The following is a 21413-nucleotide window of genomic DNA, read 5'->3' as shown; positions in this document are numbered from 1 at the left end:
ATCACTGTCATACCAGCACCAGCAGAGAGCAGGGGGAGAGTTTGGACTTGGCTCCTAAGGCCTGAGTCTGAATCCCAGCTCCTCAAAGTCCCTGAGCTTCTGGAAACCTCTGTGAGCCTCAGTTTTCCCACCTGCAGGAAAGAGCCGATGATCCCTGACCGGCAGGGCCGCTCCGAGGGATTATGCGGGGTCAGACACATCAGCTTTCTGGTGGGTTGTGGGCCTCCAGTCGGAAACATGATCCCAGGCTTGTGGTGCTGGTCCCCGGGCCGCAAGGGTGCAGAGGGCCCCCCGCGAAGCAGCCACAGCCCTTTCTGGCCTTGCCGGCCTTGATTTATTGTCCCGTCTCATTCTCGGTCGCACTTCCTATCCCAACTTTATGGGCCCTCTCAGGGAGCCTCCAGCCTGCCTGTCAGTTTGGCAGGACCCGCGTGGGCCAAGCCGGGCTGGGGCGGCCGGTGGTCATAGGGCCAGAAGGAGAGAGGGTGGGGAGGGGCCCGGCCTACTGGGGCCCAGCTAGGACCTCCCAGGTTGCTGTGTCCACATTGTCCACTTGTCTGTCCCTATCCCTGCTCTTGTGGGCACGGTCCCCCCCGAAACTCCATTCTGGCACATAGTAAGTGCTCAATAAACAAAAGATGTCTGTCTCCTTTGTTTTGTTTTTTTCCTTACAGTTTCAAACTTAAGTCCTCTGGGTTTCTGTCTGACCTTTCGACCTTCATTCATTCGTTCATTCACTCGCCCTTTCAGTACATGCTTAACAGCACCTCCTCCATGCTGGGCAGTGCAGGGGCCCTGGGCTGGGGGAGCTCCCAGGCTGGGGGAGACACAGACACCTTAGTATCTGTCACATGACATGCCGCGGTGGGGGCAATGACAGGACTCAGAGACCATCAGGGGCCCCGAAGAGGACTTCCGCTCCAGCCTGGGCAGGGAGGGCATCTCCAGGCACAGGGCCACCTGTGAGCTGGGATTCCAGCCCAGGGGGGACACATGGAAGTGACAGGGAGAGGCGGGAGGGGCCACGGCCGGGGTTCAACAGAGCCACTGCTGCGGACTTCGGATGCCCAGCCCGAGAAGCTGCCTCCGACCCTGAGTGTCCCATTGGGCACCCTGAGTGTGAGGGTTTCCTGGAGCTCCCGGGCGGCCCTGAGCCAGGAGGATGGGATCCTTTCTCCGCCTTCTGGCACAGCCACCGTATATGTCTTGTGCGACAGCAGCCAGCGTTCACTGAACACCTACCGTGTGTCTGGTATCATTGCGGCTGCCAGGATCCCACGGTAAACAAAACAGGCTCCAGTCTCCAGCCTTTGAAGGGCTTACACTCAGGTTGGGAGAGGGGCAGCGGATGAGACGCGGAAGAGACGGCATGTTAGTGTAATGGTAAGGAGAAAGCGCGAAGTCGCGAAAAGGGGACAGACAGGGCGGGGAAGACGCAGGAGGTGACACGGAAGCACAGGTTTGAACGAGGTGAGGGGGTCCCGTGCGTGGGGGTGGGGAGCATTCTGGGCACAAGTCCAGGGAAATCCTCGTTGTGTGAAAACCGCTGCGGCAGGCCAGAAGCCACGGGAGGACTTTAAAAAAAAAAACTGTGATAAAATTTATACAACATCGGATTTACCATTTTAGCCATTTTTTTACGTGTACGGTTCAGGGGCGACAAATACGTCCCGATTTTTGGGCAGCAATCCCCGCCATCCATCTCCAGAACGTTCTCATCTTCTCCAGCTGAAACTCTGCTCCCGTTAAACGCTAAGCACCGCCTCCCCCCCCCCCCCATTCTCCTCTCCCCCAGCCCCAGGCAGCCTCCCCTCTGCTTTCTGTCTCTAGTTTGACCGCTCTAGGTGCCTCATATAAGTGGAATCATGCAGTGTTCGTTCTTTGGCTCCTGGCTTATTTCGCTCAGCGAAATCATGTCCTCAAGGGTCATCCATGTTGGAGCCCGTGTCAGAATTTCCTTCTCTCTAAGGCTGAATAATATTCCGTTGTATGGAGAGACGACATTTTGTGTACCCATTCATCACTGGAGGATTTTGAGCAGGCCCTGACACAGCAGGACGTAGCAAGAGATGGGCTGAGCGGGGACCCTCGGGGCCACCGTGGTTCTCTCCGCTCTGCCCTCCTTGCCTCCCTCCAGCTCCATTTCTGCCTTGGCTCCCCTGACAAGGAGCTGATCCTTTTACTGGTCCTCAAGGGACTCTCATTCTGGCAGAGACTGATGGGTGGCCTGGGGTCCAGTCCCTGTAGGCTTCCTGGAGGAGGCAGCCTCAAACCAGCGATCTGCAGATTAAAAGGGCAAGGAGGGCTGTGCAGAAGGAGAGAGGAGATTTGGGGCCAGAGGGTCTGGAATGGGGGATCTGGCCTCAGAGATGGAGGGAAGTGGGGAGTGGGCTGAGGCTGCCTTTGGTGAACACGTCCCCTGAGGCCTGCCTGTGTGTCGCTGGTAGGGGGCCGTGAGGAGCAAACTGAGGAAGGAGCAGGTACAGGACTGATGGATGGGAGGTTGCACGGGGGCCCAGATATGAGTGAAATACAGTGTCTGTTAAATCTTTCCAGAGGTGACAGAATTTTGAGCTAGAATGTGAGAGAAGGGAGTGATGTTTGTGGAGCACCTACCATGTGACAAACACGAGGCACATGTTGCCTTGTGTTGTCCTCCCCTCTGCGCTCTCATTCTCTGCTCGTTTCATATAACGAACTGAGGTTCAGGGGCGCCTGGGCGGCTCAGCCGGTTGAGCGTCGACTTCGGCTCAGGTCATGATCTCACGGTTTGGTTCGTGAGTTCGAGCCCTGCGTCGGGCTCTGTGCTGACAGCTCAGAGCCTGGAGCCTGTTTCAGATTCTGCGTCTCCCTCTCTCTTGGCCCCTCCCCTGCTCATGCTCTGTCTCTCTCTGTTTCTCAATAATAAATAAATGTTAAAAAAAATTTTTTTTAATTAAAAAAGAGAACCGAGGTTCAGAGAGGTAAAGGGGTTTATCCCGGTCACACAGCTGGGTAGTAGAAGGAACAGGATTCAAACCCAGGCCTGCAGGCCAAGCCCTAGACGTGTTGAACCAGGGCCTGGAAGGTTAGGAAGGAGGTCAGGCCCTGGCCTTGAAGGGCAGACAAGATCTTCCAGTGATCCTCTGCCTTTACCAGAAACCAAATGCACTGATCCGGGCCAGGGCCACAGAGCTGTTTCCTGCAGACGATGCCCTGATAAGCGGGCTGAGGGTTAATGACTGTATTGCTCCCCCAATTAAAAGCAGAAAGGAAGAAGAGGTTGCATTCAATCAAGCCCCTTTCTCCTTCTCCTGCAGAATCCTAATTTGTGGACACCCGTTGTAATTGTCTGCCCAGCAAGCCCAGCCCTGCTCAGGCCCTGGGGCAGGAGAACACCACTGCAGCCTCTCAAAAATCTATAATTATTCCAGCCTCCCCGGGGACTGGCCATGAGGAGTTACCTGAGCAGGGAGGGAGGGCTCAGGACAGGAGGAAGTCAGAGAGGAGAAATGGATTTTCTGTCCCGAACTCAGCAGGCGTGCTAACTGGCGAGAGGGGGTCTGGGTGCCTGGAGGGAAGGAGGTGGGGGAGAGGACTAGGAAGAGGGGCTGCAGGAGAAAGGCCGAGAAGTTACGGGCTCCGCCCTCGAGTGCTCTAGAACTGGGTTCTAATGTTCACGCTTTCTCTGTGCCCTTGGGCAAGTCCTTGACCTCTCCGGGCCTCAGCTTCCCCACCTGCACGATGGGGATGACAAGCATCACACTCCCCCATGGCAGCATGGCAGGAGCATGAGCAAATGTCCGAGATGAGTATGGAACCGTGCCTGGCCCAACGCAAGTGCCCTATGTCTTAGACATTGTTACCGCATTGTCGTCACGCGGTATCCTCTCTCACGGAGTCAGGTTAGGAAGCAAGAACCTTATGCCAATTAGAGCTGCCCACCCACAGTGGGGGTATGAGGAGCTGGGCTCCCCGTCTCTGGAAGTGTCCAAGTGGGATACAGAAGTAGGGAACCTGGTGGCTGAACTTTTCCTGATTCGTTCAAACCAAACCCTGATGGGGGCGGGTGGGCCCCTGGGTCTTAGTCACAACTGCTGGTCAGACCCAGGTTCAACACCCAGCTGTGTGTGAACCGTGGGCAAGTCCTGGCCCCTTTTTGAGCCTCACTTTCCTCATCTGTCAAATGGGGGTGAGCAGAGAGAGTATTAGAGATAGTGCCTGCCTAGTGCTAGGCATGAGTAGATGCTTAAAAATCATATGGATTCTTTTTAAAAAACCAACAAAGCTCCCTGGATTTCTTTCTCTCTTCCTTGCCTTGGCCCACACCATTCCTTTCCCCGCCCCGCCCCCCACCCCCCCCAACCCCCCCCCACCTGCCCCCGGCCTCTGCTTGTCAGGATCCACCCATCTTCCGGCCTGGCTGCCACGTGCCTCCTCCCCCAAGTGGAAGTGACCCCTCCCCTTCCCAATGCCCAGGGCACCTTCTCCCTCAGATTGAGCTGGTGGGGTTCTCAGACCCCAGGACTGACCCCCCATGGCACAAAGGAGCAAACCGAGGCTCGGAGAAGGGGAGAGATGTTCCCCAGGTCCCACAGCCAGTCTGTTGGCAGAAACAGGCTCAGTTCTCCATCCCTGGTTCCAGTTCTGCATTCCGGGCACCCACCTGCACGTTGCTTCTCCTTCAGGGGCTCCTTGGGGCAGGTCCGGGGACAGACCTTCGTGTTGCTGCCCGTGACCAGGGAGACTCAGATTATGCCCTCAAATGCTCAGAACCTTGGTTTCCCCACTTGTCTTGCAGACACATTGCCCCCTTCACCACTGAGGTTGGAGCCAAACCTGAAGGCAGGTCCTGGAAGGGACTGAGGGGTCGGAGAGACCCTGGGACCAGAGTCACTATGGGGGAGGAGGTGGTGGCTGCACCCACAGATGACTCACCTGGTTCTATGAGTTCTGGGAGCCAGATTTCTATCCATCCTTCCACCCAAAGCCCATCCCCACTCCTGGCTCAGGACCACCTGCCCCACCTGTGGATGTGGGGGGTGGGGGGTGGGTAGGGAGCATAACACCTCCTCTGGGAAGATTCCCCTGATTGCCTCAGGCTGGCTGAAATGCCTCCCCAGCCTGTCCCGCAGAACCCATTTTAGACTACTTTTTTTTTTAAGTTTAATTATTTTTTTTTTTGAGAGAGAGAGAGCAAGCAGGGGAGGGACAGAGAGAGAGGGAGAGAGAGAATCCCAAGCAGGCTCCGCACTGTCAGTTTAAAGCTCAACGTGGGGCTCTGCCTCATGAGTCGTGAGATCATGACCTGAGCGGAAATCAAGAGTCAGATGCTTAATGGACTGAGCCACCCAGGTGCCCCTAGACTGTTACTTTTTAAGAAAGACCTCTGCAACCAAAGAGAATTTCCATACTCTGGGAAGAACATGGCCTTGGAAATCAGGCCTGGGTTCCAATCCAGGCTCCACTGTGTGGCCACCCGCCAGGACATCCCACACACGTGACAGCTGAGCACCGGGAATGTGGCTCGTCTAAATTGAGATGTATTGTAATCGTGTAAAGTACATGCTGGCTTGCCCAAGACTTAGCACAAGAATGAATGTAAAAGATTAATAATTTCTATGACATGTTGAAATAACTTTTTTGCTATCTTGGGTTAAATAAAATACATGATTAAAATTAATTTCATCTGTTCAAAAAAAAATTTTTTTTTTTTAACTTTTCAAATGTGGCTCCTAGAAAATTAAAAATTCTGTACCTGTCTCAGCACCAGGGCATGCGCTGTTTCTGCTGGACAGCGCCCTCTAGAGGACCATTACTGGGATGGGGGAGGGGACTGGTGGCCGCGCGGCGGGGTCTTCCCCCAAGACTGTTTGGGGGTGAGGGGGCCTGGTCAAGGACTCAGGGCCTGACCTTCCTGTCCCCTGGCTGCTGTGTAACCCCAGGCCAGACACCACTCTCTCTGAGCCTTGCTTCCTGGATCAGTACAAAGAGCTGGTGGGCTGGGATTGGGCTTTCAGTCAGTCTGGGGGGTGGGCGGGGCCTGTGGGCAGGGGAGGCTGAGCGAGCGTGGATGGAGGTCTGCCCCCCCCATGGAGTCCCCGCCCAAGGAGAGCCCATCTCTGCCCTTCCTGCCAATGAGACCCCCACGAACCATCTCTCCTCCGTCGGCCAGACATGCTTCCTGCGCTCACGCACGTCTAGGCGGAGGAGAAGCGTGGTGGCGGAGTCCCACAGGCCAGGGTTCGAGGCTGGCTCTGCCCTTCCCAGTCTGTGATCCTAGCAGCTGTGGACCCCCTTTCCCCACGTGCAGGAGGGAAAGGGGCCAGTACGTTTGCTTCCTGTGGCTCAGCAGTGGCACCTGCAGGAGGTCACATCTGTGTCCTCTCACTGTCTCTTAGCCAGCCGGGTCCCACTGCTGGCTGCTTTGGATCCACCCCTCCTCCTTCCCAGCTTGCAAAGAATACTGCGTGTGGGTCAAGGCAAACTCCAGCTGTCCCAGGACAAGGGGCCAGGGGCTCCCTGAGGTTACCTCTCAGCCCCTCCTCACGGCTCAGGGCCACGATGGCCCCCTTCAGTCCTGCTTGAGCTGGCAGGTTGTCATCAGGGGAGGTGAGGAGGGCTGGGCCTGGCCCAGGATTCTCAGGATGGGGACCGCTTGGCTCTGGACCCTGCTCCGCCATTACCCAGTCTTGCATTCACTCAAGAAGTATTTACTGGGGCACCTGGGTGGCTCAGTCAAGCGTCTGACTTCGGCTCAGGTCATGATCTCACGGCTCGTGAGTTCAAGCCCCACGTCGGGCTCTGTGCTGACAGCTCAGAGCCTGGAGCCTGCTTTGAATTCTGTGTTTCCCTCTCTCTCTGCCCCTCCCCTGCTCATGCTCTCTCTCTCTCTCTTTCTAAAATAAATAAATATTTAAAAAAAAAAAAAAGTATTTACTGAGGGGCACCTGAGTGGCTCAGTCAGTTAGGCATCCGACTTCAGCTCAGGTCATGATCTCGTGGTTCATGGGTTCGAGCCCTACATCAGGCTCTGTGCGGACAGCTCAGAGCCTGGAGCCTGCCTTGGATTCTGTGTGTGTGTGTGTGTGTCTCTCTCTCTCTGCCCCTCCCCCCATCCAAAAAATAAATAAGCATTTTTAATTTTTTTTAACGTTTATTTATTTTTGAGACAGAGAGAGACAAAGCATGAACTGGGGAGGGTCAGAGAGAGGGAGACACAGAATCTGAAGCAGGCTCCAGGCTCTGAGCTGTCAGCACAGAGCCCGACGCGGGGCTCGAACTCACGGACCGCGAGATCATGACCTGAGCCGAAGTCGGCCGCTTAACCGACTGAGCCACCCAGGCGCCCCTAAATAAGCATTTTTTAAAAAGTATTTATTGAGCACCTACTATGTGCCAGGCACTGTTCTAGAAGCTGGGGATATATCCGTGGACGAGACAGGCACGGTGCTCACCTCCAGGGGAAGCAGACAATAAACATAAAATAAATGTATTAGCTGGGCTGTCCAATACAGTAGCCATTACCTACAAGTGGCTATTTACGTTTAAATTTAAATGAGTTAAAATGAAATAAAATGTAAAATTCAGTTCCTCATTCGCACTAGCCACATTTCAAGTGCTGGTGGTTTCTGGGTTAGCTCAGCTATAGCACATTTTCTTCACTGCGGAAAGTCTGTCAGAAGGCACCGATCATGTGTTGGAAGGAGGAATGATTTGAAGCACCAGGTTGGGGCGGGAGACGCAATTTAAATGAGGTGGTCAGGGTTGAGGAGAGCAGAGTCCTGGAGCAGAGGAGCTTGGGAGCTCTGTGGGAGTCTACAGGCAGAGGGAATACCAAATGCAAAGGTCCTGAGGTAGGATCTCAACTGGAATGTTCAGAGAACAGCAAGGAGGCCATTGTGCCGGGAACGGAATGAGCAGGGGCCAAGCAGAAGCTGGCACCCGAGGGGACGGGCCCAAACACGGAAGGCCTGGTCTTTCACGGTAAAGGCTGCGGCTCTTGCCCTCAGTGAGGAGACACCGTGGAAAAGTTTTGAGGAAAGAACGAACCGGGATTGGTTTGTGTTTTGCCAAGATAACCGTGGCTGACAAGTTGAAAATAATTGTCGGGGAGGATGGGGTGGCCACAGGGGCCGAGCCTGGTTTTGTCTCCTGTCCAGTGGGAATAAGGACAGTCCCAGTGCACATGAAGACACCTCACAACTCACTGGGCACGTGCACAGTAATTCAAATACTCATTCTTTTTTTTTTTTAATATATATATTTTTTAAGTTTATTTAAAAAAATTTTTTTTAATGTTTATTTATTTTTGAGAGAGCACAAGCAGGGGAGGGGCAGAGAAAGAGAGGGAGACACAGAATCTGAAGTGGGGCTCCAGGCTCTGAGCTGACAGCGCAGAGCCTCCCGCGGGGCTCGAACCCACGAACCGTGAGCTCAAGACCTGAGACAAAATCAAGAGTCAGATGCTTAACTGAGTGAGCCACCCAGGCACCTCCCCGAACACTCGTTCTTATTAAACAGGCTTGGTTTATAGAACAGCAGCCAGTCCCTCCCAAACTTCACAGAATGTGGGAAACCTCCAGGAAGCATCTCACAAACCTTTGACCTTGGGGATCAGGGACCTTGAAGACTTTATCTGAGCCCAGGTCCTGGAGTCAAGCTCCACATGGACACCCTGCGTGGAGGGCAGACAAGGCAGGGGCTTCCTGGCGGAGGTGTTCGTCAGTCCTGATGCTCCCAAAGCCCTTGGCATCTTGGGGAGGGGCAGGAGGCACGTGACCCTGAGCAGGACCCCCACCTCCCAGCCCAGGGCGCCCTCTTCCTCCTGCCCCAAGCTGCACGGGGAAGGGGACATACAGGAGGGACCACTGGGTGGTGGCACATCGCCTCCGGGGAGGGGAGTACCCGGCAGGCTGCAGCAGCCAGGTGGGCACCAGGTGGGAGGACTGACGGACACACATTCCCCGGGTGACCTGCTTGTTGCCAGGCGTCTTTCCAGGGCGAGATGATCTCTCCTGAGAAGAGGAAAGAATTCTAATTACATCTCAGGACAATATTCGTTTGGAGAGAGGAGAGACAGAACATATGGTGGGGAGGGGCACGGGCCACATTAAATGGGCATTTGTTTTCTCGTTTACCTCGCGGCGTGGTGGGGGTGGCGGGGGGGCAGGGCTCCTGCTGGGTCGGGAGAGCTGCCTGCCCTGGGATTTTCACGGGGAGCTGGGCCTTGGGAGGCACAGGAGGCAGGTGCGGCTCCCACCGCACCCTGGGGGCCGTCAGAGGATGGAAAATGGCCAACCCATTCAGGACGCGCAGAGCGCCCGCCAGGTGCTGGGAGCGGCGTAACCGGTGGGGGCTCCACATCGCTGTTCTCCAGGAGCTCGGCACGCAGTGCCTGCCGTGGACACATATGTGACTGTGACCGCGTGGGCAGGAGGTTGGGGTGAGGTGGGATCCTACCCCGGGTGGTCAAGGAAGGCCGCTCTGAAGGGACCAAGTTTGAGCTTTGAGTGGCTTGAGGAGCCAGTTGGGCAGAGAGACCAAGGATAGAGCATTCCAGGCATTGGGGACAGTCAGGGCAAAAGTGAGGGGAGAGTGAGGCACGCTCAGAGGACAGAGAGGAGACCGGGGGAGGGCGAGCCCTAAACCCTACCCTGGTGGGTTCTATCTTAGTGTGGTGGGGAGCCAGGTGGGTTCTAAGCAGGGGGTTTGGCTAGGTCTGACTTGGTTTTACAAGACCGTGGTGCTGGGGTTGCGAATAACCCGGGAGGGAGACTGGCGGGGGTGACTAGAAAACTCTGGAAGAATTAACAAAAACGGCAGCTTCCTCCCAGGCCTCCTTGCTCATGTCTTCTAACCCGGCCCTTCTCTGATCCCTCACCTGGGTGGGCGTCCCGTGACCTCCACGGACTCCGGGATAGAGACCCAGCTGGTGTGGGGCATTCAGGGCCCTGGACCCGCCCCTTCATCCCCGCGTCCTGCCAGCTGCTGTTGCACACCCCTTGCCCAGCCTCCGTGAGCTCCTCCAGGGGCCCCACGTGAAGCCAGGCCGTTGGCGCTCGCCGCCCGTCTGCTCCCAGTCTTGCCACCTCTCCCTGACCCGCCAGCCCTGTGCTCGCTGGCCCTGCTCTTTCCAGGGCCCCAGCCACCCCTCCCCACTTTCTCCACACAGCCCTGTTCACAGAGACGCCGCACGACATGACTGCACGGACGGGCGAGGACGTGGAGATGGCCTGCTCCTTCCGCGGCAGCGGCTCCCCCTCCTACTCGCTGGAGATCCAGTGGTGGTACGTGCGGAGCCACAGGGACTGGACCGACAAGCAGGCGTGGGCCTCGAACCAGGTACCGCCCCTGGGGTGACACCTGAGCTAGGCTGGGCGAACCCTGGCCCCGGGGGGTAGAGCAGGAGGCAGACCGAGGCTGAGCACGGGGGAAGGCCGCCGCAAGAAGGCCCCTCCAAAGAGCAGGGTCCCTCCCTTCAGTGTACAGGCGGGGAAACTGAGGCCAGAGGTTACAGGGCAAGGCGGGCAACCCGGTCCCTGCGCACGCACTCACCGGAGCAGACGCTGTGGGTGCCCTTGCACGCACCTGCCACCAGCCCTCCAGCTCTGCCTGAGAGCTTTCTCTGGGTGACAGAGCCTGCTGGCCAGCGAGGCAGTCCCGCGATGACTGACGGAGCCGGAGGACGCATCCCCCAGCAACCTGGCCCGCAGCTGGGGTAACTGCAGAGCCCTGCGTTCTGTCCCTGAGGTGCCCAGCGAGAGTGGGTTCCGGCTGCCCACAGGGGTGCCGGGGGCGCACTACTGACTTCCTCCCCTTTGTGGTCTCACCCACCCACTCCCCTACCGATCCAGTTCCCTGGGATCCCCTCCCAGGTGGACTTACTGCCCTTGAATCTTTGTCTCAAGGTCGGCTTCTGGGGGAACCCGACCTAAGACGCTTCCATTCTTACGGCTGGGTCAAGGCAAATAATATACAAGCACGTGCCTATCTGCCCACCCATTCGACATACGAACACGTAAATGTTTACGGACCTGCATGTGCACACACGGGCGTGCGCGCACATTCTCGCGTGTTCGTGAAATAGCCTCTAACATGTTCACAAATACGTATCGAACTCTGTGTCAACTCTTCAACGCTTCCAGCCTGCCTCACAGGGCTCAGAGGTCTCGGTGCAGGGGTGGGGTGGGGGGCGGGGGGTCAGAGGAAGCTCCTGGCCACAGATTTGCAGGTATTTGCGATTGGAAGCATCTGGGGTCAGCCTGCAGGGAATAGTATGTGGGCAGGACTCTGACAGGATCTGCCACAGACACACGACCCGGGGTGCGATACACCTGAAAATGCAAACACATCCACAGACAGAGACACAAGTGGAGAGACAGATATTCCAACAGACATATCAGGCAGGCTGACCCACCCCTCAGATCCCTAAATCCCCACATATCTAAATGCACAGCACGGTTTAACAGACCCCCTCTTTATCTTCCTTGGCTCTGACTCACCCCCACCCCGAGGCAGCACAGAGCTGAGGGATGCCCGGCTCCAGAGCCTAGAGTGTCACTTGCCCTGTAGGTACAATCTTAGCTATTGTCCCCTGCTCCTGCCCCATGACGCTAATGCCTTGTCTCTGCTCTCTCCGCCCCTCCCGCTCCCTCCCCACAGCTAAAAGCATCTCAGCAGGAAGACACAGGGAAGGACGCCACCAAAATAAGTGTGAGTTTTGGTAATGACTTCTTGCAAGGGCTCTAATGGAGGACACAGCTGTAATTAAAAAAAAAAAAAGAAAAAAAAAGAAAGAAAGAAAGGGTCCAGTTTAGCTGGGAGCTTGGGCTTGAAGATGGAGGAGAAGAAAAAAAAGAAAGGGGGAAAAAATGGCCTCGTTCTGTTTTTTAAAAGACGCGGATCTTTCAAGTTCATTGAATGACAGGCACAAAAAATGACAGGGGGAGAGAAGATGCATTCTGTCCTGTCGGGGCCAAGGCTGTGTGCATCCTGGATACTTTGTGTCTGTCTCAGCAGTATTTTTTATTTGGGGAACCAACAGGGTCTAATGAGACTAAGCTGGCTTTTTTCAGCCCATCATGACTGTCTGTGATGGCATGTCATGGTCACTTGGGTCAGCCTGGTTCCCAGGGGTGAGGTGGGGCAGGGGGAACTACAGCCGAAAGATTTCAAGACTGGCCGTGCCTTCTTTTTTTTTTTATTTTTTTATTTTATTTTTTTAACGTTTATTTATTTTTGAGACAGAGAGAGACAGAGCATGAACGGGGGAGGGTCAGAGAGAGGGAGACACAGAATCTGAAACAGGCTCCAGGCTCTGAGCGGTCAGCCCAGAGCCCGACGCGGGGCTCGAACTCACGGACCGCGAGATCGTGACCTGAGCCGAAGTCGGACGCTCAACCGACTGAGCCACCCAGGCGCCCCGTGGCCGTGCCTTCTTATGCATGGACTCATTTTATCAGTGCTACAACTCCGTAGGGAATGGCCGAGCATTTGCCCATTTTCCAGGTAGGATAACTGAGGCTTAGCAGGGTCAAAGATTTGCTGGTGGTCATGACGTGGTTGAGCTGCCTGTCTTCGGGGCTTGAACTCCTTGTCTCCAGACTCTGCTGGGGCCTCATCTGGGGACCCAGGGGCCTCAGGGAGTGACAGTTTTTGTGGAGAAGGGACATCCCCAGCCAGGCCTGGAAGAGGCACGCAGGATTGAGAAAGGAAGGGAAAGAGAAAAGCATGCTGAGGATGGGGACAGGCCTAGGGACATGTGTGACCATGGGGCCCGGCTGGATTGGTACATGGGGCATCAGGTCAGCCTGGCAGGAGACTAGTAAATCCACTAGAAACATTAGAAATGTAGGTGCCCACAAGGGTATAGTGTGTATGTGGGCGGGGGGGGGGGAGTGACCTCCAAATTCACTCTTTTCTATTGATTCCAACACCACTTTTCAAGAGTTTGTGGGGGAGCTCTGTATCCCAAGGTCAATGAGACACAGATGTGCTGAGGAGCCTTGTCCCACAGCAGAAGTCACAGTGTAAATAAAGAGTGGGCACCAGCAGGCATGGGGGGTGCCATGCTGGACATTGAAGATGGCAGAACAGAGGCAGGGAGGCCAGGGAGGAGGGTCCCGCAGCCACTCTGACAAGAGGTGGGCATGTGAGAGAACAAGGGCCTTTAAAGCAACATTTGCACGGTCTGCCCAGGGCCCTTCACAGCTGGGGTCTGGAAATTCAAGCCGCTTCCAGGTTAGGACAGCTCTAGCTCCCCCCTCCACCCGTGCCCCCCACCCTCTCCACAGGCAATGCCCCATTTCTTGCCCAGACACCCACCAGTGAAGCCTGGGCAGGTGGAGACCTGTGTATATGTTACTATACCTGCAACTCTTTCTGCTGTGATTTTGTTTGGGGTTTAAGGAGTGTCTCAGGCAAAGGGAAGAATAATCTAATTGACTTAGAGGATTAGAATTCGTAGCTGCTAGGCCCCACGTGAGGGGAATGCGAAGCTGCTAATTAGTTAAATAAAATAAATGTGCTCAGCGTGATTGTGCAATCACTCCCCACCCCCAGCCCCTGTGATTCCTGTTCCAGCTGGGGCTCCGGGGGTCTGGTTAGGAACCTCACAGAGAGGCAGAGACTACCTCCTTGTACAGACAGCGTCTCACACACGACAGTTCCTAAATACACAGGCACGGAGTTAGCCTACACCTGTGAACAGATGCACATCCTAGTTTCCCGCAGTCCAGAAGGCTCAGACTTGTCTCCATGGCCTTCAAGGCTCCGCTCGACTCACTCTTCTCACCCTCTGTGCTGTCTCATCTTGCTTGACCTGGCTCCCCTTCCCCTCCCAACTCTGGTTGCTTTTCTGCCTTCTCGTTTCTTCCCACCTCCTGGCTTTTGCATGGGCCGGTTCCTCTGCCCAGAAAACTCCTCTCTCTTCTTTCAGAGCTCAGCTCAGGATGCCTCCCTTGACCCTGTGGCTCAGCTGGCACCCCTTTTCCCTGCTGGCCACATTTCCATCTGCAATCACCCATGTGTGTATTTGTTTCATAGCTGTCCCCCCAACACCTGGGGCTGGGACTGTACCTGCCTGATGAACTTGTTACATTCCCAGAGCCTAGTACAGTGCCTGGTACATAGTAGGTGCCCAATAAATAACTGAATGGTATATACAAACACACACCCAGGCCAACGGTGGTATAAACCCAGACACAGATTTTGGTGCACGGACAGGCCAGTATGATGTGCATCCCTGTCTGTACCTGTACCTGTACATGTACAGGTGACATGAAGGCACAGAGTGGTTCCTGTGGGGCCACGGGGCCTAGAACCCAGGCCCTGTATCTGGACCAGCCAAATGAGCCAGGCAGGAACTTGGCCCGGTAGCCCTGTGCCTTCTAAAAGTCCTGATTGTGATGGGCAGCTCCTGATTTTTTAAAAAGTTAATTGGTTTTTATTTTTTTTTTTAAGTTTATTTATTTTTGAGAGAAAGAGAGAGCGAACACAAGCTGGAGAGGGGCAGAGAGAGAGAGGGAGACACAGAATCCGAAGCAGGCTCCAGGCTCCGAGCTGTCAGCACGGAGCCCGACGCGGGGCTCGAACTCACAAACTGGGAGGTCATGACCTGAGCCGAAGTCAGACGCTCAACCAACCGGGGCAGCTCCTGATTTTTAACTTTTGGGACCTAATTTGAAAAACACTGTGGGAGCTAAATAGCATCACGTGCTGGCTGGGCAGCGTGGGCACCGTGGGGTCTCAGGCTCTGGGGCAGGAAGTGGCATCAGCTTCCAGGGGCCTGGTGCCGGAGGGCTCGGTGACCTGTTGGGGCTGCCATGGTAACCCCGGGAAGGTTCAGGATCGACTGTGCTGAGGACGCAGTGGGGCCCGCACCTGGCATCCCTGAGCCCAAACACTTTGTATAGTATGAAGTCCTAGAGATTGGCTGTGTGAATGAGTGTGGTTTACTAGATTGAAAACTGCCCATGAATTTGTGGTCATAAGACCCCTATTCCCAGCATGCGGGGGGGGGGGGGTGGCTGGAGCATGAAAGGGGGCTCAGCTCCTGTGCAGGAGGCAGGTGAGGTGACGAAAGAGCTCAGAATCTTGTAGGGAAGCCAGTTATGTAGGAGGACAGGCCTCTGTGAGACAACAGTAATAATAATAAAGCAGCTAACATTTAGAGAGTGCCTGCCATATGCCAGGAACCATGATGAGCGCTTTGCTTCCCATCAATGATCTCATTTCACTTGGGACCTGGGGAAGGACCCCTGGCCTAAACACATCTCCCTTGGTAGCTTGCATATGCTGGGGATTTTACCTTCAGGGCCTCATTTCTGTGGCTCAGGCAAATTCTTGTTCTTATTGGTGGTTTTCAAGTTCTGCAAGTTTTTCTTTTGACCTAACTCAAAGGGGACAGTCCTGAAGAGGCCTCAGGAAGCCACTGCAGCCTGTCTCTGGGGTCTCCATGAAATCTCCATGAAGCGTTGAAAGACACTGGCCTTTGTCAGACCAAGCGGCCGGGTGGGCCAAGCCCCTGCGAAAGCCACCCAGCTGCTCCACAGGTGTGGTGCACATGTGGACACTGGGTGTTTCCGGTGGAGGGCTGGAACAGCTGGAGCAGTGCACGACGTCTGCCTCCTTCCCAAAGAATTAACAGGCCAAGTGGTGGCTCGTGGTTGACTGCGATTTTTATTTTCTGCTCTAGACGTTTCTATCTTAAATTCCTGCAGTGATCCACAATATACATAAGGGCATTAAGTCCTGAGGTTCTCCAGGGAGGCCAGATTCACGTGGAGCCAGAATCACTCCATTCATCTCAGGAATGCCCGAAACATCCGTAGAGCGGTGGGGGCCTTGAAGATGCACGGTCACACACACCCGATCCCTGTCCTCGGGTGCTCCCAGGCCAGTGTGGGAGATGGATGGTAATCCAATCATCACACGTGAGAAAAATAAAATTACAACTGTGACCATCAAAATGAGGACAGCTGCCTGGGAGGGGTCTGAGCCAGTAACAGAGGACTTGGCCTAGTCTGGAGGTTCTGGAGGGCTTCCTGGAGGGGGTGCTATTTGAAGTAAGCACTGAAGTATAGAGGTGTTGATGACTAGGAGCGGGGATCTTGGTTGGGTGTGTAGGTTTGAGGAGTGCAGGAGGCTGGTGTGGCCGAGGGGCAGGTGGGGATGAGACCCCAAGGGGCCTGGGCAAGTACTGCCAGGAGCCATGGATGGAAGGGCCCTGAGTTGGGGACATTGTGTAAAGATCTGTCTGGCTGTCATGGAGAACAGATTAGGAGGGGCCACAGTGGCTTTGGGGAGACCTGGGAGGAGGCTGGGATGATGACCAGATGAGAGAAGCTGGGACCCTGGCCAGTGCAAGGGGGCTGGACTCTGGAGAGAAGGGGAGGGGCCCAGTGATGTTCAGAGCAAAGATCGGTGGGATTCTGGGATTGACTGTGCCAGAGTGCAGAAGGAGCAAAGGCAGTGATGACGTGCGAGGGCCTGGCTGGAGCAGGTGAGGCCTTCTGGGGTCGAGATTCGGAGAGACCGGGATGGATTCTGAACAAGCCAAGGGGCTGACGAAAGCGGCACGGGAGTGGCAGAGCTCAGAGCAGGCCCTGGCGTGGGGTAGGGACCATCTGACGCCCCATCCCCACCCCGGCACCTTCCCGGGGCCACCCTGTCGCTCTCAGGCTCAGCCATGAGGCTGCAGGTAGGAGAGGTCTGGCACCATGGACATATATCAGCACCTTTCGTTCTTCCTGGTGTGGCTCTGGAGAAAGATCCCAGCCCTGAGGGCCCAGGGGTGTCCCTGCCAGGCCCAGAAAGGCCCGGGCCATGGGTGAGCAGGGAGGAGGCTGAGCCTGGTCATGGCATGGACTCGCCTTGTCTCTTTCAGCATAATTAGGTGCTTAATTGCACTGCTAAGGCCTGTCGATGCTTGTGCTGAGGTGATTATGATTTACAGCCAGGCTGCCGTGCGGGGGTCTCCTCTCCTCCTGGCCTCTCCAGTGTCGCTGGAGGGCTGAGCCATAGGGTTTTCTGCCCAGTTTGTGAATGAGGAAATCCAACAGGCTGCTTCCTCCGCCCCCAAGAAGCTGGAGCAGGATGGTGGACCCCCCTCCCATAAGATATGCCTCTGAGGATGGGCCAGGCTCCCTCAAGACAAGGAAGGCTGGGGACCTAGGGAAGGAGGTAGGAAAGGGTGAAAAGGTAGACCTGTGGTTTACTGGTCACGGGAGGCTCACCAGAGATGTGGTTAAGGCCTGGTCTCTGTCACCAGCTGGATGGCCTTGGGCAAATCACCTTACCTCTCTGAGCCTCAGTTTCCTGACCCATGCAATGGGTATCCTGGCAGGGCCTACATCACGGGGTTATCGCGAGGCTCAAAAATGATGCATGAAGCTTTCAGCACATCGCCTCCTAGTGATCAAGTGCTCTGTAAACACTGGCTGCGAGCCCTACTCTTACTGCTGTTATGGTTTTTATTATTTGCCTTCTCCAGACGGTGCTTAAAAGGGTAGACACCAGGGCCGGAGAGAGCCGTGTCTCATGTGGCACTCTTCCTGAGGTGCGGGGTTCGGTGTGGGGTCTGGGCTCTCGGTGAGCCCGTGCAGCATTGCTGGGGTCTGGCTGCTTCCCAGCTGTGACCCCAGCACCCAGCTCAGAGTGCGTTCTTGCCAAATGTCCACCAAAGGCACGACGAATCCATCCCAAGAGCCTGGGTGCCGGTGGCTTGTTGGGGTCAGACCCGGCCTCCCAGCACCCTGGCAGTGCTCCCGGACTCCCTCCTCCTCTCTGAGAGGCCTCTGTTCTGCTGGCAGAAGGGGCGACAGGGTTGGGGGCGGGGCGCAGAGCAGACTGCCTGGGGAGGGCTGGTCCAGGCCTCGCCTCGCGTCTGGGGGCGGGAGGGGTGTGCTGCGGCTGGTGCTCCCTCCCTAGGAGCGGCCGCTCCCAGTGCTTCGCATTATTACTCCATTAGCGCCTTGTAGGGTTGACAAATGAAGGATAATTAATATCCGTGAGGGAAACAGATGTTGAGGTAATTCGCTCCCCGCTGCGCATTTGCAACAGCATCTCCTAACTCGCCTGAGAGCATGGCGGGGCCACGGGGCCTCCCTGTGCCCTTGGTCAGAGGTGATGGAATCAGCAGGGCCGGTGGCCTCCAGCTGGGCCCAGCCTGGAGCTGGGCAGGGGAGGCTGGTCCTCCCTCAGCCCCACACCAAGAGCCTCACCGTCTCGCTACTGGGAGTCCTGCCTGTGGCCCATCTCGTGCCTCCCACTCTACCAGAAGCCCATGTTTTCCTGCTTTGTGGGGGTGACGGCCAGCCAGCCGGAAGGCTCAGAACCAGAGAAGACGGGCCAGGCTCCTTGGCTGTCCACCCAACCACCCCTCCTCTTCCCTCCTGGAGCCTGGGAAGTGCCCCTGTGGCCCTGCCGGTGCTGGGTGACCCCTGATGGGCCTGTCACACCATTTGGAGGGGTAGCATGCATGCATGGAGTCAGGCCTGGGTTTAGTTCCCAGCTCTGCCCTTCGCTGACTCAGTGCCCACAGGAAGCCCCTTTTCTTTTCTGAGCCTTCATTTCACCATCTGTAAGGGGGGTATAGTCATGGGTAACGTGACCTCAAATTAGAAAGCATGATATCTGGGTACCACTTCCCTTGAAGAAAGAAGGACCTAGCGTGAGTCCACTCATTCAACAAATGTTGGTTGTTGCTTACAGAGGACAAGGCCCTGGATGGTCACTAAGATGAACAAAATAAGTATCATCCCTGTCTTCATGGTGTTTTCAGTTTGGCCAGGGAAAGAAACCAAAATCAAGTCAACAAATAAATGGTTCTCAAACTGTAATAACTGCTGTGAAGGAAATAAACGGGGGGTTGTGATCGAGGGCATCTTGGAGGAGGTGCTGTTGAAAATGAACGGGGGTCAAGCAGGTGAAGAGAGGTGGGGGAACAGCATCCAGGCAGAGAGACCAGCATGTGCAAAGGCCGTGATGTCAGAGAGACAGCTTGGCATTTGGAGGAGACGAAGGGGGCCCAGGGGCCCGAGCAGGTCAGTGGGATGAGTGTAAGCCACACGTGCGTGTGCCCAGCACAGGCCCAGGCACGTCTGCAGTGAACGCGCCCCTGCGGAGAGGGCCCTCTTTTGCGTCCCGGCCTCCTCACTGCAAGGGCGGCTGGCGGGGGCCTCCCCGCTCCACGAGCTGGGGCTTGGCAAGAACATGACAGCTGGTTTTCCGTGCCCCGCCCCCCCCCGGGCCCCCACCCCAGGGGAGAGGGACCACTAGGGCTCAGGGCTGGGGCTGCAGGTCTGAAGCCCGCTCAGCTCCCGCCTGGCCTGGCGAGCCTGTAGTGATGCCAGCAGGTGGTGAGGTCAGCGAGAAGGGGCCGGGGACCGCTCTCCCCCGTTCTGTCTAGACAGGGTGGGGGCTGCACGGGGCAGGGCAGGCAAGTAAGAAGGGGCCCGGGAAGGATGGGAGCCCCTCCCACCTGTCCTCTCCAGGCCCAGCTCCCCCTACCCTTTTTAACTTCTTATGGTGAACTGTGGATTCACAGAAAATGGCAGTAATAGATCATAGAGTCCGCTTGCCTTTCACCCAGCTTCCCCAGTGACAACATTTTCTCTTCTCGTTGGCAAAAATTCTTAGTAGCTCTATATTCGCCGCGGGTTTATTCATAAGAGCTCTAATCTTGGAAACTCCCCACCTGTCCATCAACTGGTGGCTGGATAAACCAATTGTGGTGTGGTCCTGTGATGGAATACTACTCAGCGATGCAAAAGGACAAACTGAGTCTTGCAACAACATGAAGCAGTCTCACTGATACCTTCTTGTGTGGAAGAAGCCACACACGAAAAGAGTTCAAGGACAGACAAAACTAATCAATAGTGACAAAAGTCAGAGTAGGTGGGGGTGAGTATTGATGAGGAAGGACCGCAAGGGTGTGCCCTAGAGGGTTATAAGTGTCCCATGCCTCGCTCTGGGTGGTGGCCACACAGGCATACATGAATTCAATTTCATCAAACTGTATGCACTTTACCGCATACAAGTTATATTTCAATTTTATTTTATTTTATTATTATTTTTTAACATTTACTCATTTCTTTTTTAATTTTTTTAATGCTTATTTAATTTTGAGAGAGAGAGAGAGAGAGAGACAGAGCACGAGTGGGAGAGGGGCAGAGAGAGAGAGGGAGTCAGAGAATCCGAAGCAGGCTCTAGGCTCTGAGCTGAAAGCTCAGATGTGGGGCTTGAACTCCTGAACTGGGAGAGCATGACCTGAGCCAAAGTCGGATGTTCAACCAACTGAGCCACCCAGGCGCCCCACATTTATTCATTTCTGAGAGACAAAGAGACAGAGCATGAGATGGGGAGAGGCAGACAGAGAAGGAGGCACAGAATCCAAAGCAGGTTCCAGGCTCTGGGCTGTCAGCACAGAGCCCGACACGGGGCTCGAACCCACGGACCATGAGATCATGACCTGAGCTGACGTGGGACGCTTAACTGACTGAGCCACCCAGGTGCCCCATATTTCAATTTTAAAATAAAAAATGTTAAACCCAGGGAGCCTGGGTGGCTCAGTCGGTTAAGCGTCCCACGTCAGCTCAGGTCATGATCTCATGGTCCATGGGTTCGAACCCCACATCGGGCTCTGTGCTGACAGCCCAGAGCCAGGAACCTGCTTTGGATTCTGTGTCTCTCTCTCTTTGTCCCTGCCCCACTCACACTCTGTCTCTCTCAAAAATAAATAAACATTAAAAAAAAATTTAGGGGCACCTGGGTGGCTCAGATGGTTAAGCATCCGACTTCGGCTCAGGTCATGATCTCACGGTCCGTGAGTTCGAGCCCCATGTCGGGCTCCGTGCTGACAGCTCAGAGCCTGGAGCCTGTTTTAGATTCTGTGTCTCCCTCTCTCTCTGACCCTCTCCCGTTCATGCTCTGTCTCTGTCTCAAAAATAAACATTAAAAAGAATTTTTTTTAATTTAAACCCAATCAAATAAGCACGGAGCCAAAGTACAAAGACAAATATTACAGATACTCTTCCTCCCCACAACTGGAGTGAAGTTAGTATCCTGATATATTTGTGATCAGCAACCTTTTTTTTTTTTTTAATGTTTTATTTATTTTTTAGAGAGAGAGAGTACTAGTGGGGAAAGGGCAGAGAAAGAGGGAGACAGAATCTGAAGAAGGCTCCAGGCTCCGGGCTGTCCGCACAGAGCCTGACGCGGGGCTCAAACTCGTGAACCGTGCGATCATGACCTGAGCCGAACTCGGACACTTAACTGACTGAGCCACCCAGGCGACCCCCCCTCCCCCGCCCCGCCCTGCCTTTTTTTTAAAGAAGTAGAACATTTCACACTAGGCGAAGACTTCACTTTGCAGTCTATCCCACGTTCACGGACCTCCCCTGGGCTCCAGCCCAGAGACGACCACTGCATCC

General features: G+C 55.2%; 1 protein-coding gene across 1 annotated transcript in view; it reads left to right on the top strand.

The window, feature by feature from the left end:
• Positions 1–21413, top strand: part of VSTM2L (V-set and transmembrane domain containing 2 like) — a 37936-nt gene that overhangs the window by 14739 nt on the left and 1784 nt on the right. The window contains exons 2-3 of the mRNA XM_042931002.1: positions 10154–10323; positions 11644–11694. Coding sequence (XP_042786936.1) covers positions 10154–10323; positions 11644–11694 — 221 coding nt within the window. The remainder of the gene's footprint in view (positions 1–10153; positions 10324–11643; positions 11695–21413) is intronic.

This window comes from Panthera leo, chromosome A3 (assembly GCF_018350215.1).
Source record: "Panthera leo isolate Ple1 chromosome A3, P.leo_Ple1_pat1.1, whole genome shotgun sequence".
Lineage (NCBI taxonomy): Eukaryota > Metazoa > Chordata > Mammalia > Carnivora > Felidae > Panthera > Panthera leo.
The sequence above is the reverse complement of the archived record's forward strand: the minus strand, read 5'-3'. Positions and strand labels throughout refer to the sequence as shown.